The sequence below is a fragment of the Rhea pennata genome, chromosome 4 (assembly GCF_028389875.1).
Source record: "Rhea pennata isolate bPtePen1 chromosome 4, bPtePen1.pri, whole genome shotgun sequence".
NCBI lineage: Eukaryota > Metazoa > Chordata > Aves > Rheiformes > Rheidae > Rhea > Rhea pennata.
The window spans coordinates 9,990,283-10,013,286 of record NC_084666.1 but is presented as its reverse complement, the minus strand read 5'-3'; the positions used below and the strand labels follow the sequence as shown (position 1 = coordinate 10,013,286).

General features: G+C 40.9%; 1 protein-coding gene across 1 annotated transcript; it reads right to left on the bottom strand.

Moving 5' to 3' along the window:
- Positions 1 to 5,972: 5,972 nt before the first annotated feature.
- RNF4 (ring finger protein 4) lies at positions 5,973 to 22,400 on the bottom strand. Its single transcript, XM_062575262.1, has 8 exons — positions 22,315 to 22,400; positions 18,838 to 19,003; positions 18,213 to 18,333; positions 17,277 to 17,356; positions 15,367 to 15,376; positions 13,213 to 13,378; positions 9,421 to 9,469; positions 5,973 to 8,805 (listed from the first exon to the last, which is right to left on the bottom strand). The coding sequence occupies exons 2-8, from the start codon at positions 18,844 to 18,846 to the stop codon at positions 8,656 to 8,658; spliced, it is 585 nt and encodes a 194-aa protein (XP_062431246.1). The 5' UTR covers positions 18,847 to 19,003; positions 22,315 to 22,400; the 3' UTR covers positions 5,973 to 8,655.
- Positions 22,401 to 23,004: the final 604 nt, after the last annotated feature.

The window sequence follows — 23,004 nt, the reverse complement described above, 5'->3', positions numbered from 1 at the left end:
AGCTCGGATGCTTGGACTGCTGCTGTCAGCCACTGAGACGGGCTTTACTATACAGGCAGGGTGATGTGGGCAAGGTCGGGGCAACCTAGAGCTGAGAGAAAAACTCCTGAGCTCTGGGGAACCGGGGAGTGGAAGGTCATCTGCCCTCCTCTTCCCGTTGGTGCAACGTGGTTGCGGTCGCACAGCCACGGGGTGCCGGGCACCCCATGAACCTGTGGTCTTCTCACCCGCAGCCTCTGGTGCAATGCAAACTTGTGGAGACCAGACTGATGTTCACGGTTATTTGGGCAGCGAAGTGAATAACTGAGCCGGTCGCCACATTAGCCGGGCTAATACAGCAGAGGAGAAACGCGACGTTCGCGGTGTTTCTGTCGGTCGGGTTGCCGGCCTCCCCCCTCCGCGGGCCCTGCCGTGGAAGCACGAGCCATCAGAGCGCCCCTGTGCCCGTGGCCAAATTTGCTTTGCTGCCAGGCGGGCCGGACGGCATCTCGTGGTTTCGTGGAGCGTGGTCTGCGTTGCCAGCGAAGGACTCGGGGGCAAATTTCGGCAGCCCCAGGTGCCTCGCTCAGCGCTGCTGGCCGTACCGCTGGGGTGAGCTGGCACGGCACCGCTCGCTTGCCGCTGTCGAGGTCAGGGCTAGCCGGCTCCCGGGCCTCCCCGCAGCGGCTCTGCAGGGCCCAGAGCCTCCGTGGTACACCGTGGTACGCGCGGGGGCATCAATTCAGCGGGATTCAGTTACGTTCAGTTCAGCTAAGCTTCACTCAGACAAAACCCCCCTCGCTTGGGCTGTAATTTGCATTACCGGTCGCTAAACATATTATGGCCCTCTTCACCCCGCTCCACCTGCCCGGGAGCAGTCTCCGCTCGGTCCTCCAGCTCCAGCGCGTGTTGCTGGCCACAAGGATCTTATTTCAGGCCAGATCGCCGCTGCGCTCTGCTCTGCGGCGCCGGTGCCTTTTCCGCACGGACCCCGAGGGGACCCGGAGCAGGTCGTCGGCCCAGCGCAGCTGGCGCCTTCCCTCCGGCACAACCGGCGACGTGGCGGGTGGGACGAAGGTCCCCAGACCCTCCGCAGAGGCGCCGCGACCGGCACCGCAGCTGCCGTGACCGCGCTGGCGACTTCCTTTGGTTGTCGGCAAACCCGGAGGCTCCTGGGACTTAGGAGAAACAGCCAACACCCTTGAAATCACTGTTTGGGGTTTTTAAAAAATTTATTTAAGCAAGCCGTGCAGCTTTCTTCACGCATCGAGGCTCTTTGGACGTGCTGGTGGCGCGCCGGTGAGCTAACCCGGGCCCCGGGCAGGTCTCAGAGATGGTCCCAGGTGCTGCCTCCTGGCAGCTCTTCGTTCCCCTGGAAAGGACAGCTCAGAGAAGGGTTTCCTTTTCCTTTTTTTTTTTTTTTAACATGTATTTTCAGAGGCCACCCAGGCTGTTTCCCCAGCAGGGCAACCACCAGCTTCAGGCAGCGACCTGGCACATTCGCGTGCTGCGTTTGGTGCTGTTTTAAACCCGCCGTGAGTTGCACGATCTGGGTGCTGAGCCGTTCACCCCCCTTCCCCTGCACTGCTCCGACTTTCCCCATCTCACGTGCACAACTGGGGCGAAGGTGCTCTCGTGACCGACGACGCCTGGGAAAGCCTCGCTCACAGCCGGCTGCTAAAGGAGAAGAGCCGAAAAAGGAACCCGAAAGAGTAAAAGAGCAGGCTGTTTTAATGTTTGCCATTAACCTTGAGTGATCCCTTCCCTCCCAGGCCGGGCCCGTCACTGCAATATACTTTAACACACTAAATACTTCAGTTAAATCCTCTCTAATGGGTCCCTTGTTAGGCTAAATAAAAGTCAGCCTTCCTCCACACCTTCCACTCGCCTCCCTAATCATCTCCGTTATTTTTCTCTTGGCATCCTTAATGTTATCACTATGCAGCTTAAACAAAATTTGCCAGCTTTATGGTCTGATTGAGTAACGAGTGTTTCATAATTGCAGGTATAATTATTCACAACACTGACAAAAATTTGCTGTTCACCAATTTCTCCAAATTGCCCAAAGCATAAAACAAAACCCAGCTACTTAGACAGTCGTTTATAACCAAATTTTGTTGCAACAAAAGCCGGATCAGGGTAATGCGCCTCAAATACGTTTCAGCCATACGGGAATCAGGCTTCTGCAAGCATTTTTGCCCATCAGCGGTCCGCAACTCGGGAACCTCCGCACCCGGCTCGCTCTGCCCCAGCGCAGCCCGGCCTCGTCCCGGAGACCCGCGCAGCGAGGGGCGCCACTGCTTCTACACGCGGCAGGAGTTTTCTGAACTGCTGGAAAACTTAATCAAATTATAACCATCCTGTAATCTGGCAGGTTGGAAAAGTGGCTCTTAAAGAGCCTCGTTAAATGAATGACTTAAACCTTCACCTTAGGCTATTTTTAAAATTCATCCGTCTGCACTCCAGAGAGAAGGAAGGAGGGAGGCAGGCACAAATACGTGCACGGTGCATGTCTAAAATTCTGATTGCTGAATTAGTTTGCAACCTTTTGGGGCATTAATAAATCATTATGGGGAAATCGCGTTGGAGCCGTGGTCACTGGGATAGCCAGAGCTTCGTACCATCCCTCCAGAGAGCACACACTTGAGTGAGATTTATGGAGGAACCGGGTAAGGAAGGAAGCCGTAGGACACCACCTCATCCCAACGGTCCGAGTTTTAAGGCCTAATTTACAGATTGCTCCATCTCCTCCCTAAGCCGGGGTCACAAGGCATTTATGCTACACACCATTGACATCAGGATTAATAGGAATTTATATAGCAGAACAGCGACCTTGCCTTACTCAAGCCCTTCAAAGAGCTCTCTGGTAGAGATAACATTTAAAGATTTTTTAATGTATTTTTTTGTATTTTGCTAATATCTTGTTCCTGGGAATGGAAACAGATTTACAAATAGGCAGTTCTCTACCCACATTTTTATTCGTAATATATCTGCTTTTAACTGTCTTGTCTCTACCTTAAGGTAACATCTCATATGGAAATAAACACGCACTGAGAGTGAGTCTAAGACAGCTGGGCAGCAGAGTTAATGGTGGGACGTAGGGCTTTCCGCTCTGCGTTGCTGGGTCTAGAGCAAGTGAAGGATAACACAACTTGGAGGTCATTCAGCATCTTTTTGAGATGGTCTTAGTGACCTCAAACTCATTCCTAATAAAAGCTGAAAAATACGTGATACTCCTACGTATACAGTAGGAATATCACCACCACGATATTCCTTCTGTACACATATGATGGGCTGGCTGGACTCCTTCCTAAAATGACAGGTCAGGGAAAAGAGCACTCAAGCTACATCTGGACGCAGCATCTCAGATTTTCCTTGGTAGAAATGGTAATGTTTTGTCTGGGAAGCCCAAGACAAGATGCTCCTGTCCCTCTTACCTTCCCAGAGCCCTCAAAGAGAAATTGCAGGAGCATTTAGGATGTCAAAAAGAATACGAAGAAGCCCTAAAAGTTTTCACTGTTAACAGTCCTTGAACAAGAGCTACAGAGACTAAGAGGAATTTGGTTTTCAGACGAAACAGAGCAAGACACACACTACCAAGCTGGATTGCACACCATCAGGCAACAGATGGATAAAATATTTGAAGATTAAAATGTTCTCATAGCCCAAAGGCTCAACATCACACTCTAAGGAAATAAAATAGATTTTAGCAGAACAGCTGAAGTTAGCACTCCCTGTAATTAGCACTCACTGTCACCAAACACGTATCAAACGTGACACAAGAACACATGCTTCTGTGGTTAACAGCTAGCATTGCCTCACCTGCGAGCGTCACCCCAGAGCTGCATTGCCCTCCCTGCGAGACCCAAGCAAGGCAACGGAGGCGCGAGCTGAGCCACACCGCCGCGCTCCCTGCAGCGGCCGCGGCCCGCTGAGCCGAGCTCTCTGGATTCGGCACGTCAGCGCTTAGCCTGCGCGATTGACCTTCGCAACCTGCCTGCTCACACGCCACGTGGCTGCAGCCGTACGTGGCCTTTAGCTCAGTTTGTGTCTCTTAGTGCTCTAGCACCAGACCCCAGTCACCTTGCCCCTCACTCCAGTATCCCCCAGATTATTAATGTTCCACCTCACCCCAGGACCATGCTTCTAAGTCAGCTTCCTCATCCAGGACTGGTCTTCTCTGGTCCTGGACTTTCAGCTTCTCCAACTCTGTTATCGGGCTCTGATTTCACATTTATCTCTTCCCATCTCCAAAAAAATGCAATCTTGAATTAGACCCCGAGTGAGAACATCTTCCTATAATTGCTACATGCTTCACTCCATGCAGTGTCAAATCTGACCGCAGATCAGAAGTTAGCTCTGATGGATCTCGTATTTCGAGCAGTATCAGAAGCAGACAAAGTTTAACTGAAGCAGCAAGGACCGACCCCTCACAACAGCCCATACGTTTGCACAGGTCATTCAGAAATCAGACCAGCTCCACCACAGGTTACCAGGAGGTGGTGGAGATGGGAACTAGAAGACCTCTCACACTGGATTGTGTTCAGTGGAGAACCAACACACGGTGCAAGGTAGAAGAACAACTTCAGAATAGCCTTGTTGCAGGAGAGACCAGCTCTATCATTCAGAAGCACCTTAATTAAAAAAAAAAGAAATCCAAAGTAACAATAACAATTTGAGATCAATCCATAGTTCAGAAATGTACAGGCTCCCAAAGCTTGTTGCAAAAAAAAAAATAAAATAATAACAAAAAAGCTGCTAAATAAAAATCAGGCATGATTTTTTTCAATCATTTCTCATTATTTTTCTCATTATTACCAACAGCAGTAGAGAGGCTGGAATTTAACAGAGGAGCAAGCTACCTTGAACACTAAAGCTGCAGGAAAAAAAGTTACTCTCAGAGCTCCCCCTTCCACTGTTTTAGCCTACGTGTGAGCTTCAGGCACTTGCTGTTTTCCTCAAATACGCTTACTATGAAGGAGCTGCTATAGCCGATCACCATCTGCAGATGAAAGCAGCATTTTGCACCAGCTCCCCAGTTTTCGTAGGTCAGAGACCACAGCCCTACAACATTCATTCATTCAGAAAAACATTCATTCTGAAAGACTATGGAATAGGTAATCTTCCATACCGGAAGGTAAAACCATCTGTTTCCCAGCATAGCCAGAACTAAGACAGACTGGGTAGGGACAAGAAAAATGCAATTAGAAGATGCAGAAAGGCATCAGCCTACTGGAAGTAAAGATCAACAGAAGACATACACACTTAATGAGTTTTATTAGCAGCAACATAATTAAAAATTATACGCTTACATAGCAGCTGTTCAGGTCCATCATAAAACATTGTTTTAAGATCGACTTAAGTTGTAAGTAAGTAACAAGCAGACCTCTGATGCAGTGCATTTGCACATGGACATGATCCTGGTTAACATGCTCTAGAAAATGCTTACACACATAAACAGCCAGCCAGAATATTCTGTGTTCTCTGCAAAGTGGAGAACTTCATTTAAAAAAAAAAAAAGAAAAAACAAACAACCTTTGGCGAGGGGATGGGAGGAGAGAAGACAGGGAGAGGGGGAAGAGACTAGAGAAGAACTTTAGAGCAACAGCATTTTTTCTTTTGTTTGGCAAAGAAATAAAACAGCGCGACACCCGCGCCCCGCTAGGCCTAGCCCTCTCCTCCGTGTCCGTAAGCCTCCTCGCCAGCGGGAGGGTTCGTACGCTACGACAGAAACGTGAGCAAAGGCAGCTGCTCAACGGCCGCGAACACCCGTCACGGGCTCCCCGTCCCCCCGTTCACGCGCCCGCCTCTGCGCCCACCCTGACCCGTTTCCCCATACGGCTGCGACCTCTCATCTTGTAACTAGCCCAGGCACTGGGTAATATCCCCCCTCTTGCCCAAACACACACTGACCAAAAGAACTAAAAGCTTTTTTGCATTAAGAATTTCCCTCCCCTGCAAACACAATCAATTAAAAGAAAGAGTACTTCTGATTCAAATTAATAGTTTTATTTCCACCTGTTAAAAGAACTGTTTGCCTACCGGTAGATTCCAACATAGATGTGACATACAGACATGAATACAATTAAATACAGGAAAATTTGAACTATATACAACAAGACATACATTTACATAATGAAAAAAATCTTTATAATATCTATCAGTTCTTGCCAATGTCATCTGTTATACTGAAACATCACTGGAAGTCAAATATATTGGGTTTTTTTGGTTGTTCCTTTTTAAGTATAATGTAACGTCAGCATTTTTCTTTGTGGTACTGAGAGCTTAAAATTTGTTTTGAGATGCACAAAATTTGTGGCACTTCACAGGGTACACAAAGCTAAAATTTTTTTTCCTTGAATATTTTATAGTTTGTGATATCTAAAACATTTATTGAGACACAAACTATAAAGTGATATTTACATGGAGGGAACTGTGCAAAGTCATTTTAGGCTACAGCTAGTACACTGTGAAAGATGTACAAACATGTTACTCAACCTCATCCCCAGACATAATCCCTTAAATCTGGTCTTCCCTATCATAGGGTAGCCTCCTCAGTAAAACTGGCCATAACTTTGGGGGCATTTTTCCTTTTTTTAAGCTGGAGGGAGGGAGTTTGTTTTTGTGGTCCTTAAATATCTAGGCTGTTTTATGTTTTGCTGCTTCTCTTCATGCAATTCACATTTTAAGCAATCTTTAGTACTATGTTTTATCATCTTATCTACTTTTTTGGGACACAAATCAGCCTTTGTTGTCACTCTACTATCTTAAGATTGCTTTGTTCATTTGCCTGTAGTTTATATTACCATAGGGAAGCACATAGTTACTAAACATTTATATCTTTTTAATGGTTACAGTACTGCCAGAATGCAGAGCCTGCATTTGCCTGGTAACGACGCTAAACCCGAGCTATCCGGGACGGGGAGAAGGTATTGCATTTCTTCAGCTGGCCTTTACGGAACTAAACTCCAGGTATTACTACATCCACCAACACCTCTACAGAGTCTAATAAGAAACTTTACTCTTGGGTTGCAGTCTTCAGTCAAGAAGTCAAGACAGCTAATCAGAAGACTTTTAATTAAAGGTTTCCTACAGATCCCTAGGACAGGTTAGCAAAGATATATCAGATATCAGCAATTTAAGGGCATCCTACAGTTGTGTGGTACAGAAAAGGCTTCTAATGGCTTTCATAGTCAACCGGCTTTCAAGAGCGGCTGACCCTTTAGCTTTGGACTGTTTTCCAGACTGAATTTCAACTTTTACAAATGCTGCTACTGCATATGTGGATCATAAAATACTGATTTTAATCATCTCACCTACATTTAATTATAAACCTGTTTGTGTCAGCCCATCTCAGACTCCCCATCAGCTTGGAGATTTGTGCTGTCGCAGGTTTAAAGTAGACATTTATAATACAGCCCTGGGAAAAAAAAATAGTAACTGGTAACAGTGCATAATGCTGCCTAGTTTTAGCAGCAAAGTCCTCACCTAGGATACATATCTGACATTGTTTTTTTCTTTAAAGATGCACATTTTTAACTCCCAGGGCAAAGGGACATTAACTTTTCTTTCAAAAAGCTTCTAAGTCGACATTACTACCAAACCTCATTTAAAGCCTCAGTTTTTATAAATTTATGGTAATACAATTATTTAATTATTAATCCTATACACCAGGCTAAAACCAGTCAGGTATCAGTATAGCAACTGAAGAGAACAGTGAAGTGAACACATCGAACTTTAAGCATTACGCTGGGTACACTTGATATAGTAAAAAAAAAAAAGAAAAATCTGTCTACGTAGTTTGGTATTCAGCTGACAAAAGCAAAGCATACAATTTGCTGCTTATTCATCACTAGCAAGCCTGGAGAAGACTATTTTCTCCTTAGTTATAAGGAGAGAGCTACTGAACAATAGTAAACCCAAGAGACCATTTCATCATGTTAAAAAATAAACTCAGTATTGTGATTCAAATAAGGGAGATTCTTGGCAGTTAAAACATTCAAAGAAATATTTTCACATTGTACATGTTGTAATTTGACTATGTACTTTAGATCTCATGGAGTTCATAGACATCTACATGTTCAAGCCTTCTGCTTAAAAAAACTGCTGGTTTAACAGCAGGTTATTTTATTGCATTACCCTGGTTGTCAATTAAATACTGATTTATGATTAAATGTTCAATTGTTACAGAACTTACACTATTTGGGCAAAGATGGTTTAGCAGAAAGCAATATAGTAATGAACATAGTATAGGATAAAAATGAAAGCGTAATGAAATGAACAAAGTGTTCATCTGTATTTTGAAAAGTAAATATTCCATATCTGTGTGTGATGATGGGAGTAATTTAAAGAGTAAGAAATAACAAAATATTCAGACCCCTCTTATTCAAGCATTAAAAAAGTAGAAGGAAATGGATTAGCTGCTTCATTTCTGATATAGGCTGCTGGTCTAGTTTATAGACAGTCATAAATTCAACATTATAACCAGTGACATAACAAGAAGCAGCTTGGACCATAAAAAAGCTGTTTATATATGTACAAGTTATTCTCAAAAAAAATCAGTTTTATTACATTTGGATGTGTGTACAACCTGCTGCTCCTTAAGTCTTCAGAGCACTGAAAACATGACATTTTCCCCAAAAATCCAGTTGAGTCTGTCCTGAGAAATGTAAGTACTCATATATAAATTGGATGATATTGTCTGTGTGTGAGTTTTTTCCTACAGGTTGGGCAGGAGTTGGCATTCCTAAGGGAATCACGGAGGCACTGACTACAGAAGACATGGCCACATTTTGTTGACACAATAAGTCGTCCACTTTGCACAATCTGGAAGAAAAGAAATCACAACAGGTATTTCGAATGAGGAATTTATCTGGTCTGTTGCTACCGGACAGATAATACCTAGAGTATCTGTAATTGTACATTACTGCTATAATAAGCAGTGTCGAGGGTGTCAAGGGGACAGGGCCAAACTCTTTTCAGCTGTCCCATGTGATAGGACAAGAGGCAACGGGCAGAAATTGAGGCACAGGAAGTTCCGCCTGAACATGAGGGGGAATTTCTTCCCTGTGAGAGTGACGAAGCACTGGAGCAGGTTGCCCAGAGAGGTGGTGGAGTCTCCTTCTCTGGAGATCTTCGAGGCCCGCCTGGATGCAACCCTGTCTACCATGCTCTAGGTGACCCTGCTGGGCAGGGAGGTTGGACTAGATGATCTCCAGAGGTCCCTTCCAACCTTACTGATTCTATGATAAGGAACCCAAAGATCTTTCAGTGTCATCTTCAAAAGCGTTTTCCACCACTGTACACTACTAAGAAGTGACGAAGTTACAAACTACTTAGACTTAAAGCTAGCTGTCTGTACTTTCCCACATAACCTAACACAAGTCCACAGTTTACCCCCTTCCCACAAACGAGCAGCGATGACAACACATGGATCCTTACCTCTGAGTAGCCATCCATGCAAATCGGACAACTAACAGTACCAGACGGCCTTGTGATAGAGAAGACAAAAAGAAAGAATATGTATGTATTAATTCCAGTGCACTGACCATTACTGACTCACAGACGGTAATGTAATCATTGGATTCCACAGAATAGACAAGACAGAGTTAATTTGAAGATCCCTGTAAACCTTTAACTCCCTTACATTTAATAAGCAGTTAAGATGTCCCTTATCAAAGGGAAACAACTCTTTAGCTTTTTTTCAACTATTACATTAAAGGGAAAATGGGAAGAAGATGCAGCATCCCAATCTAATAAGACACACAAACCAAAGAACTCCTTCCTTATAAAAATGCATGCTTACGTGGAACGTATTTTGCAGACAGTAGGCTGTTTATGTACTAAAAGCATTTTAGTGTCTCAACCTACAGCTATAGTGGATGAAATATTACAGAATGTTTTCATGCAGACTAAAGTCGGGGTTTGGGATTTTTTTTTTTTTTTTTGGGGGTAAGAGAAAAAATTTTTGAGTTTCAAGTTTTAGCTCAGTGATCAAACACAAGCTTGGAGAAATCAAAATTTCTATTTTAGACTGGAAATTAGACTTCAGAAAGCCCAATACAAACACTGGAAAATTTGTTGTTATCTCTCTTCACTAATTTACCCTTGTCTAACAAGAAATCGTTTGATATATTCAGAATACTGAGCGTGCTGAGAATAAAATTCTGCAGAGCTTCCCAACAAAGCCAAATTACAAATAACTGTCTTTGGTACTGTAGCTCTCAACTGTAAGTTTAACCAATTCATATCCAAAACTAGACTGAGTTCTGCACAGTCCTGCCAGTTCCACCCCTGCACGAAGCAGTATGTTTAGAATCAGAGGGGCTAGGTGGAAGGAGCCCTCAAGATGCCTTCATGTTAGGAAAACTGTGACTAGTCTAGTTTTTGACAGGATTACTCTGTGCAAGTCAGGCAAGAACACAGTTGCATGAAGCAGCTTTCAAAAATTAATTCCCAGTTCAGACAAGAAAAGACCGAGTCCATGGCTGTTACCAGGCTGAGTCACAGACACACTCTCCTGCCGTCAGCCTTGAGGATGGCTGTACCACATGTGCTAGGCACTAACAGACTCAGCTATTCCACATAAGGGAACACATCACATTATGAGTGCTAAATAGTATTCTGTATCAGAAACGATAAGAGCTTCCTGCCTCTTCTATTTACAGATAATCCCTGTTTTAAATGATCATTGCAAGCTGCTTTCATAGGCCCTTACGAGAAACACAAGTGTCACAGGTTGCCCAGAGAGGTTGTGGAGTCTCCTCTGGAGATATTCCAAACCCACTTGGATGCTATCCTGTCTAACATGTGCTAGGTGACCCTGCTTTGGGGGGGGGGGGGGGGGACACGACACACTAGACGATCTCCAGGGGTCCCTTCCAACCTCAACCATTCTGCAATTCTGTCCCTTCTGACAGCCTAGGCTTTCTCATGTTATCTCCCATGCTAAGCTCCATAATTTATTAATTATCCCTTAATTTCAAGTCAAACAGCAAGTACTACTTAAGTCTACCTATCTTCATATACATAAATTTAGCCCTAATTTCCCCATTTTCACTACTGAAATTCTTTATGCACAGCTATAGTATCAGTTCAATGATTAATTACAATTGGTGATAACCTCTGCATACACAAGTGCAAATTAATTCTGTAGTCTAACACCATGCTCTGTCACAATCAGTATTTTTTTTTTTTTTTTTTGTAAAGGTTAAATGCTACAGTACTGAACAACTGTTCAGAGCAGGAGGCCTTTCAACAGAAGCTTGAAACTGCTGTAACACCACACTAAATCCTTACATCAACTAAGCAACGTGATTTACTTACCTCTATACTTTAAGACAAAAAGAAAGAAATCTAGAAGTCCATCAACCAAATGCACTACATTTTAGAATGCTACAGGCACTTTAGGAGCCATAAGTAAGTTTTCAAATCAGTTCTTTAAGAAATGACCTACAAAATTTTCACATCCAAGTTCTTCCCTATATTGCCTTCCAGTAATCCAAAAGTCCTGCAGCACACTAAAAAGATAACGAAAAGATCAGTGTATGGAGTTGCTTCAAGATTACTGCTATATCCACATGTGCATAAGTGCTCTGTTAGAAAGATTCAACAGAGGTACTTTAACGTGCCCCCTTGTATAAGAAGTTACTCATAGATTCTAGACAATACAAGAATACATGTTGCAAGAGCTCATCACTGCTTGCATAAGTGTCTGATTATTTATCACAATACACATATTAACTCAAGATTTCCGTGCCAAGCAGCACCTGAGTTGAAGATAATTGAAAGAAGAAAACCTGCGAGTTAAAGTCATTTACTTGCTGTCTTAAGTGAAACATCTAGCGGTAGCAGAAACCAAGATACTGTAAAGCAGAATAACAGTCCACGCACAGCTTCGCTGTTACGCTGAGAATGTTTACACTGCAGTCTGTCAATGCTATATACTCCTTGAAATTCAAAACCAAACCCACCAATGCTATTTGGTTTGAAAGTTAGCTAGCACATCCCTTCTGCCAAGTTCCTATCATCTGCTGCCTGATACCTAGGGCAGATCAGTTGTATCGTAAGTGACGTTTACTTGGCTAGGATGCAGCAGCTTATGCCGCGAGGTCGGACGGGACCGCCGCGCTCAAAGTTACGTAGTTGTTCGAGAGATGAGAATAGCTGTCTCCACTCACTGTCAGCAGTACATTGACTGCTACAGTTGAGTAAGTTTTGAGTCTGTTATCAAGCCATTTATGGAATTCTTCAGAAAATACATTTCTTGGCAAGTTAAAATAGATTTCTTCTTCTGTTCCTATTAACCATCACACTTCAATTTCAGTTTGCTTTCACCGATTTTACTACCAAGGACCATCGCTTAATAGTAACACAGTCTGGACAGGGTGGTATAACTACACAACAGTGCTGTCAGTAAGCTAGGCAAAAAGACTGCATCAGAATCATAAAAAAAAAATGTATCTTTTTAAACACTTTAAAGATGTTTATACCACTGTTCTGGTGTTCTTTGGCATCCCTGGCCACACATACACCTCATTTCATTTAATTAGTCTAATATATGGTGTCTTTCTTAAGATCATGGAGTGCTTCTATAACAGGAATTTACAGTTTCTCTTCAGAATATGGTCTTTACTATGCAGGCAGCTGTCCAAACAGCGAGATCTCCATCTCATGTGTAAACCTGTAAGAGCTCCATGACACAGGACAAAGAAAACGTAACTGCATTACCTCCACAATCAGTTTGTAAATATACCTTGGGAAGGACTGTTACTGCTTTAAGAAAAAGACAGTTAATTGACGTGTGTACAAAAGTAGTAAATAAATAATATTTACTGGAATTTGCCAAGATGCAGTCTGCTGTTCTCAGGCACCTAGCTTCATCTACACTAATGAAAATATTTGCATATTTAACAGTGCTGCTAGGCCTTCATGTGAAAAGTAAATGCAATACATCATGAACTATGGCCTGTGACTAATACTTCTTCCCTCTCACACCCCCACATTCATCGTAAAGGCTGTATGCAAAATTGTGTCCCTTTTTTTGGCCTTTTATTCTAGAAGTGAGAAGAGTATCATTTTGTCAGTACTTGGAATGTCATGCTGTGCATATTGAAAGGGGGAACTAACTAGAATAAGTTATGGTTTAAAAGATAAACCAGATTATAACAATATAAATTAGTTCTGTATGTATAAAAATAATTCAGCATTTATTAGGTTGTAAAGAATACATACTTTGAACTTGCAGTTTCATCCTCCAGAGGTCCCAATTCTCGAGACACTTTGTTTGTTACATACACATCATTATCTCTTGGTTCATCTTCATCATCACTGCTCAGAACACAGCTGTCTGACTGCCGCTGGCTTCTTAGTCTGAGATTTCTCCTCTGTTGTTGATTCTCTATAATTTAATTTTGGCAAGTTAGATATATTACAAGAATTAGCCCTGGAAACATCCAGGAAATTAATTATTAGAAATAGTCCATAACAGTTCACATTTTAAGTGGACTAAGCCATATTTAACTGGATTAAGAGCAAGCTTAAACAAACTAGTTTCCTAAACATTAAGATTCACAACATCTGGAAACAGTCAACATTCAGTTACATATTGACATAAAACTTGGACTCCTTATTCATCTACCCTATTCACCCTGCAAACAGCTGAAATGTGATCTCAAAGACTGTCCATGAGACAACTTTGCCTATAGTTACACTTATGTAGCAACCATCTATTCACTAGCTGACAACAGATCTCCACTACAAATGTGAGCAAGCTCATTCTTATGCTTTGTTGAGGAATTACAATTGCTAATATATTCAAACACTCCTACCCCCACCAAAACTGAAAATTAAAAAGCCACACACACCTTCAGTTTACTGAAATTAACTTTCCAAGTAGCACAGCAAGGTAGCACATAGACAATAGTGTAAAACAGATGAAGAACGCTTTGTTCAAAACTGCATATTGCATGAGATTAGAAGGGGATGCCAACTTCAGGAGTTGCACAAACTGCTGAGGGCAGGAATACAGTTTCCAGCAGTCAGTTGTGGCTCCCAGGGATTATTCACTACATGCATATGTGCACCCCCACCTCTCCAATACCTTGTTCTGGTAGCAAAGTTTTTAAAAAAATAGTTTTCATGATGAAAGTTTGAAGTAAGAAGTCATGAAAGACAGACTTAAGTCTAAAAAATTAAATTATGCAGTTCCTGGTTTTGGTTTCTCACTGCTCTATCTAGTTATGAGGCCAAAGCATTCCATTCTTTGAGTATAGCTTAAACTGAATCCCCTCACTCAAAAGCAGTTTAATAAAATGAGTCTTTTTAGAAACAGTATCTGGAAAACTGTAGAAGTACTTAAGAGATGTCTTCCAAAAAAAATTTCACCATCTTCCTCCTAAGGAAGTTAACATAACTTGAAAATGGAGTTCATATTGCCCAAGATAAGAGCAGATAAGGATTGTAAACATTAATTGCTTTGTCTGTAATGTACAAAGTTTGAAAAACTTCTGTTTGCCTTTTAACTATTAGAAATCACATAAAAGAAGTTTCTTCACAACTCTAGTGTCACTTTTATGCTGCTACAAAGTGTACTACTTGTGTCTAATATCAATAATCAAACACTGATCAATTAGGACTATATAAACAGCTATGAAATTAAAGTTCCTTCCTGCATAAGCATTCAGATACTACTTGTATTGCATGTATTTTTACTTGCTCTTGCGCATTCAGAGCCCAGAATGAATTACGTCCTCCAAGTAAACAGCTAATAAACAACATATTCGCATAACTCAGATCTTTTAATCAGAACAAGGTCTGAAAGGGGTAAAGAATTAGTTTATGTCTATTCTAAATATTAAAACATCTAAAGTAGAAAAAAATCCATATTTGTTAAATACTTTTCAGCACTATATTTGAAAGTGTTAGATTAGACAGTGAAAGTGAATGCTATGACCTTCATTCTCTTTTTGCTTCAGTTCTTTCACTGCAATATAGGCTAGTAAAGCCTTTCAACATTTTCTTATTCAAAGCACACATTCTATTGCTAAAAGTGCTAGCTAATATCACTATCAACTTGGAGCTTGCAGAACTTCTATATCTGGAAAATAAGAAAAAAAATTGAGCAGCTTTTATTTCAGACAGTTCCTATTAGAGCTTGTATGAAGTACATAACAAACTGGATCCATTTTTCTAGGGTACTAGCCAGATACATTGTCCTTCCTTGTCCGGTAAACCCATTTTCAATCCATGACGCTCAAGTTTGTTGGAAAACAAAAAATTTAAAAGATACTGGTCAACAGATTATCAGCTAACTTACCTTGTAAGACTATCATGAAAAAAATTTAAACTTTAAACAATTCCTTTATCAATTGTAAAGCATCAACTCACCTTCAACAATCTTGCGTTAATATATATGGGAAGGGAAAGAAAAGAAAAACAAAATTAGATTTTGGCATGCACCCTAAGTGTTACATAGAAACACCATCTAAACTACCTCCCTTTCATTCCTTTGTAGCAGCATAAACAGAACCAGAAGGCAACCAGCTATTTTGAGAGCAACAGCTAATTTACTACTTCTACCAATCTTTATCAAAACAACATAGTGAGACTCCTATGATTCCTAGCTTGTGTTACTACTAATTGATATAATCTTAAACATACCCCACCCCACAATATCAATACCCTAATTGATTTAGACTAGAGGAGACTCTTTCCCTCTCTCTGCTAAACAGGCAATCTTGGGTGTCATGTCTGTAAACACTTCCTATTAAATTAACAACCGTTGAAGAAAATAAGGAGTTCTACCACTGTCTTCAGTGCAACTAGAGGTCAGATAATGCAGATTATATATAAAGTTTGAGGCCTCTCCTTTACAAATCCTCAGGTACAGTTCTAGTATGAGAGATTCCCATGCTATTCCTGCTTTTTATTTCTGGTTCTGTATGGCAGAAGTAGCACCCAAACACTGAAGTTATAAGTGGCAACGTGAACTGGATGAAATACTGATCTAGCTTTAAAAAGTAGTAATAGAATGATTCATTCTCTTCCTTTTTTTTTTTTTTTTGAGAACTTATTGAAACAGAAAAATGAACTAGTTTCTAACACAACCAACTAAGCTGTGCTTGGCACTGCTGTGATAGGAATATCTTACATTGGCAATTCAGCTAAACACCTCTTATTTGTTAAGTCAAAGACCTATCTATTTTCTCCTTCACTTTTTATTTAAATCTGTCTTATGTCTATATTTTTGACATACAATATTTTAACTTTAACAACATCCACTTATGTTATGTTATCCATGACTGGTATATATTCTCCCCAAGTTCTGAAGCAACTTGCTATTTTACATCTCTCTCTCTTGCTATCTGCAAGTGATATTAGTAGATGTATTCAGAGGTCCCTTTAGAGTTGAACATGAACTCTGTCTAAAGTATTACTAATCCTTGGGCTACTTATTCAGATGCCAAAAGACAGACCCATAGTCTGAACTTTTGAAACTTGGACCTTGGTCAACTATGACTCAAAGTCTAACCTTGCAAGCATTGAGCCTGTAAGTTTTATTCTTACTTCTGCATTCAATATATCCATTTACTTTTACTGTCTTCAAATATAGGTCAAATATACATTTCCACAGAACTCTCAATGCCTTAGTATTCAGTCATCCAGACTCCTCAAGCTTAGTAATTATCGGTATGATTCCTCACAAACATTTGTGATTGAGCCATGACAAGCATACCAGACTTCCTCTGATTCTTAGAGGAGAAGCAATAAAGACAGTACCTAGTTATTAAGAAATGCACACTACAAACAATGAGGAAACTGAAGAGCTTCTGTATTATACTCTACATAGCTACACTGTTCAAAAACCCCCAAAGCAGTATCAAAACACGACCATCATGCAGTTCAGGTACCTTCAACATTTAGTTAACTAAGAGGTCTATATCCCCAAAGAATGTCATACTTGCAAGATATTTATTATCATGTCAGCACAGTGAAAAGGTATAACATCACCTCTAGTCTAAATTCTCCTATGAACAGTCATTTTTCAAGAAAAGTACAGATGCAGATTTTCAACACTCTGGGAAAACAGGAAAAGTATGTTACTATGCCTCAGAACAGTCTGCTAAGTAGAATGTCCAAAGAGCTTCTGTGTTGACCTATAACACATGGTTTTCATGCACTGACAAGTCAAATTCGAACCTGGAATATTTAATGCAGCTTTAAGGATAAATTCTATCAGGGAGCACAATACAGAACTAATTTGACTACTCTAAATAAGTGTGCTGATCACTACTTACCACAACAGAATCACTGTGAGTTAGATCAACTACTACAGGATCAGAAGATTCACATGTGAGATCTACTACTTCTTCACCAGCTTAAAAACACAATGTTAGAATCAAGATCAGAATTTGCAGAGGAGTAAAATGACTTGTCACTGTATAACAGTTTGATTCAACCCATGCCCTATTCCTTTTCAGGATTATATCTAACACTTAATTCTTTCCTCAATAGAGGAACAGCAGCTGATCTCCTCACGTACTTTTGTTATTATGTCAACAGCCTTCGGGAGGTACACCAAAACAGAGTACTTCTCCAATTTAGAGAATGTGTTTCACAATAAAATATGAATCATATCAGACAATTTTCCAATGCTTTGCTGTAAATGGTCCCGTCTTATGTCTTTCCCAATCTCTAACAGTTAAATGTACACCTAAAAGTGCAAAAGCCATATGACTATCTGGTGATCAACAATTACTTTTAATCTTTCTTAAGATTTCTGAAGATATTTTAAATATCTAGAAGGTTAAGGAAGCTTCTAAAATCCTCATACTTTTTGTAAAAATATATTTACCTAGGATCTCTCCCTTGAAGGCAGAGCATGTCTAATGACAACCTTTTAATTATCTCCTTAAAACTCGGGAGTTCCCATACTTAGTTTGCCATTATCTGTAGTGGCAGCTGCAGTAACTCCCCACTCATCAGCCTAGACATTCAGCTACTGGGCAGCACTCACATACCGTTCTTACGTAACCCATCTATCACTAGTGGTGAATATATCACATCTCAATCGTCTTGTTGTTTACACAGTCCACACTAGATCCTTGTAAAAATAAATAGGTTTCCCTTCTTCCTCTTTAAAGGGCTTTGAAACTGGTACAAACACAAGTTAAGTGAGACCCAAATACTCCAGAAGCAAGTTATTTTCTTCCCAGATTAAAAAGAAAGCTTACCACTTTCTTCAAGTTCTATTGGCTCTGCCTCTGAAGCCATTTCTGTGGTAGAAGCTATCAGCCTGTTTCGCTTCTGAGTTTGCCTAGAATTAACTGCTCCTCCACGGCGCTTTCTTTGAGTCTAAGAGAGAACAAAGCCTTAGAATTTTCTTTAGAAGTACCATTAATGTGGACCTTATTTTTGCAGCACCAAGGAAAGAAGCAGACAAAGACACACAAAACACTAAGAGGCTGTCTCATGCATATAATGATGGTATGGGTCTTTCCTACTCATCACATGAAGGAAAAGATATCACCACAAATCTCCAACAAATGGGTAACAAAGGAGACACATTTTATAATGGGTTTGCAAATGAAATCAGCTCAAAAGTATATCAGATGTTAGCTTCCAGCCAACTATTTGAATCAGTCTGAACTAAAGTTTTTGCCCACATCGTAAGTGCTTTTGAAAAATTGGTAGTATCCAAAGAGATCAAAAATATTAAGCAGCACAGAACATGAAGTTACGTGGACTCTAACAATCCTTATGCTACAGTGTATTTACTACAAATTCTTAAAGATTTATAGAAATACCATAAAACCACAGTTCAAGAATCAGTTTCACATTGATTAGTAAAATACTTACTGTACTCATGGTGTTTCTTGATCTAAAGCTACAGAAAAAGTAAGAGGTACAAATACCATAAAATTAACTGCAAGGAATCTATAAGTTTCAATTCCTTATATTTCTTTAGGCAGTACACTTAAAAAGTCCAGATTTCTCTGTATCTTAGAATGATGTTCTTCCAAACCTATAAGAAAAGAAGAGAGAAGATTACCTATCTGTAATTCTTGTTCTCTTACATACACCCACTCTCACAGATTCCCACTCCTGAGTAACTAGTTTCTGTCCAAAGCTACATGGAAATCCCAGTGGTTGGTAGTTTAGCCTCAGCCACCTACAGGCAGGTCTGAAGCCTCAATCATTCTTTTCCATTTCCTAAACCAAAAACCAGAATAAGCCAGTTTAATTGTAAACAAGAAAAATACTAAGAAGTCCCAATCAAGCTTCATTTGAAAAGACAACTGATTGACCCTCTTCAGGAGATGTTCCTATGTGGGCAGAAATAACTGGGGATTGTGTCATAAGCAGCCATCTTCAGAGAACAAAAATTACAGATAAGCAGTTCTCTTTTCTCCAACCCATCTCCAGATTCCAACACATGAGAGCTAAACAGCTGGAAAGGAATCTAAAGCAAGTGGAGCACGGAAATTCCAGTTTAGAAATACAGACAGATCAACAAGTTCCCACTGAGTAAGAGAATACAACTTTACAGTATCTATTCTGTAGTAACTGTCAGTGTGTGTGTCCCTATCAATGAGATTAATGACTGCCTCCATGTGTGCTTTTCATCTCTTCCCCTTTAGCAATCAGTTGAGCAGTTGACAGTACAGAAGTTTGCACCTTAAGCTTACTCACAATACAATTATCACATATCCAACTGAAGGAGTAGCTAGGAGAAGGTAGAAGGAGGTGGAACCCCCCTCCCCAAACCTAAACTCAATTTAGAAAACAAAGCATTAAATTAGTACAAAGGAAATTCTTCTTTAATAGAAGTGGTTATTGAGCCCAAAAATCAAGCCAGTAAGACAACTTGCTTTTTAGTACATAAAATAATAAACAAAAGCCTTAACACACAATTAAGTGTCCAAACACCAATGCTTACAGACAGTAAGTTTTGTTACACATCTTAACAGTCTTGGAAAAAAAAAAAAAATCTTTTGACATACAGCTTTCCCTTGCCCGAGGTCTGAAACCATCTCAAATCTCCTGCCCTAGTATGTTTTCACAGACCTGAATGCACAGAAACCCTGGTAAGCTTCAGAACAAGTTAAGTAACATAACCAAAAGATGGGACCTCATCAGAAGAGACCTATTCCACTGCTGTCAAACAAAACAGGAAGCAAGGCAGAAATTCTCTAACTCCACAAACACTGACTGTGGACTACCTTCCTGGGCTGTAGCTGTGCCAAACTGCATCTATCTTCACAGCCCAGCAACGTGCCCTTGCAGCAAGGAAGGCCAGCAGCATCCCAGGCTGTGTTAGGAAGCACGTAGCCAGCAGGTCAGGGGAGGCAACCCTTCCCCTCCACTCAGCACTGGTGAAATGTCTGCAGTGCTGCGTCCAGGGCTCGCTCCCCAGTGCAAGACAGGCACAGTCACACTGGAGCGAGTCCAGCAAACAGCCATTAAGAAGATTAAGGGACTGGGGCATCTGACATACCAGGAAAGCCTGTGAGAGCTCAGACTGTTCAGTCTGGAGAAGAGAAGGCTCAGAGGTGGGGGGAAAAACATGACTTATCAATGTGTATAAATACCTGGTGGGGATAAAAAACAACACGAAGCCAGTCTTTTCTCAATGGCATCCAGTGACAGGACAAGAGGCAACGGGCACAAGTTGAAAGACAGAAAATGCTATTTAATTCAACAAAAAGTATAGTTCTTAGAAACACAGCTTATACGGATGTCACTATACTTAACAGATAAGTAGAATTGTCCTCTGCATCACAGAAACAAGGGAAAACAACTATGTCAAATAAGGACTGAAGAGCTGCTTTCCTGTATTTGATCTTATGAAGTCCAGTACCCTGTTTTAAAAAGAGGGTAGAGCCAGGAAGATGTTACTTGAACACAACCTCAAACCTTAAAGCAACCTCAACGAATAACTAAGAAAATGTATATGCATTATGTTATAGCACAGGACAATCTACTGCTTTGGGGACAAAGCAGTTTGACTATGTAAGTCATCCACAGTTATCACCAATCTAGGAGGTTTAGTTCACCATTGTAGTCACAGCTCTGAATGCTTAACAGACCCAAATTCCTGAACACGGCATACTTCCCTGTCTTTAGGTATACCATGTTGTTTTTAAAGGCCACAACTATAGCTGTCTCAGAAAGAGAATGACACAGAGTCCATGTCAAAGTCAGTCTCAGGTTATGGCTTCAGAAAGGTTTTGGTCAGGCTATGGCTTCAAAGACGAAACAGAGTAATGTCAGGTTTCCTGAGTTACTTTCCAGGTAACTAGTCTTCTCTGAAGAGTGGCAGGAACATCAGGCCAAAAACAACAAGAGCACCACAGATACAAAGATATATGAGCTAACAGCATAAGATAAATCCATAACCAAGAATATAGCCTTCCTAAATTCAAGGACAAGTATGTCTGAGCACTGCTGAATTTATTCTGCCTCCCCAAAACTTTAGCTTCTGTACCGAAATCAGAAAAGAATTCCACTCTTAGGACTTATATGAACCCCAGAAGACTTGTATGAATGTTAGATGTAAACTAGCTGTAAACCCCAGGGGTTTAGGATTCTCTGCTCCCACTTTTTTTTTTTTTTTTTGGAGGGGGGTGATGGGGGGGGGGGTAAAGGTAGGAGGCACTACGTCAGCAGAAAGACCATAACTCATTGTGAGACTATTAAGAAACACTGAGACCATACAGTGGGATGGAATGACATTGGTTGCTAATTATAACCTTGAGTTAAAGTAAGCCTTACTGATTGTTTCTTTTGCTCTTTTCCTATGTTTCTTAATAGGTCTCAGAGTAAGTGCTTTAACACTGAACCGTGAAATTACTAAAACAAGAGGCCTGAAGAATGTTCACAGTAAATTTGGCACTTTTATTAAGCCAAAAGATAAAAGTGCATTTACACACAGTTTTAAGCTACATAGTGTGCACTCACTTTTCCTCCCATTTTTCTCATTTTTAAACCGGCACAGAATTCCAAAAATGCCAAAGTGAAAGGCAACATAGTTTTTTTAGTTAGACAATCCATTATGTGCCGGATTGATGTGCAAGTTTAACAGGTTCCGCATTAAAAATTGATTTAGGAAAAGTACTGTTAATATGTAAGCTCACTCGCAGTTCCTAGTCACAGTGGATCCAATTTTGAGATTGTTATACATCAGAATATCCCATAAATATGAACTTAATCAGTTCTAGTATTCTTAATATTTCTACTACATATTACAGAAAGTGCTTTTAAAACCCGTACTTCTGTGTAAAGTTACTCAAGAGTTTTTCTAGGAAATGAGATCAAATGGCTTAAGGTACTCACCTAGAATGGGCAAGACTAAGGCTCAGAGTTTGCTCTATATTAGAGACAGCCGGATTTTGACCTCCAGTTTCCTGCTTCCTCAGGAGAAAACTCACCTATGCAGACCCTTTTGTTTTCTTAGCACTCTATATCCAGGCACAGCTACATGTGTTCTCTTTACACCCTTCTCTCTACTGCTCTTAAGATCTAGGTTTCATTTCACCTGTGAAGAAAACAAAGCTTTTTTGTCAGCAACACCAAAATTCTTGGGAAGATCCTATTTTACTGACCGGCTGAACTTTCAGAACATGGAACAAGAACTCTTTAAGCAAGACCATGCCCAGTTTTGCCCTCAAAACAACCCTACAAAACAAACCAGAGACACAGCTCTGACCATGCTTTCTAGGTGCTAAAGGAGTTCCTCTCTCCACAGGGTTGTTATTCATAGGTTTGTCACTAGGGCTTTGTGGAGGCAAGTGAAGGAACACGATGGAAGGTGGGGGGGAAGCTTTAAGTGTAGCCCATCTGCTTTTTCACATGCTAGTGTCTCCAGTTCCACCTGGGCTAGGTCACTCAAAGACAACATACCATCTGCGTTTAACAGCTACAATGGAAACCAAAAGTAACTTTGGCAAAGCTGCTTTCCCCTACGCAGCAGAAAGACTAAGAAAAACTGAGCAACATGAACTACATTAAGAAATTATACTACTA

Excerpts from the sequence above, each read along its gene's own strand:
- RNF4 (XM_062575262.1), bottom strand. Across the intron at positions 9,470-13,212 it reads GATGAAACTGCAAGTTCAAA|GCCGTCTGGTACTGTTAGTT; the intron begins GTATGTATTCTT and ends CTCTATCACAAG. Across the intron at positions 8,806-9,420 it reads GCATGGATGGCTACTCAGAG|ATTGTGCAAAGTGGACGACT; the intron begins GTAAGGATCCAT and ends CTTTTCTTCCAG.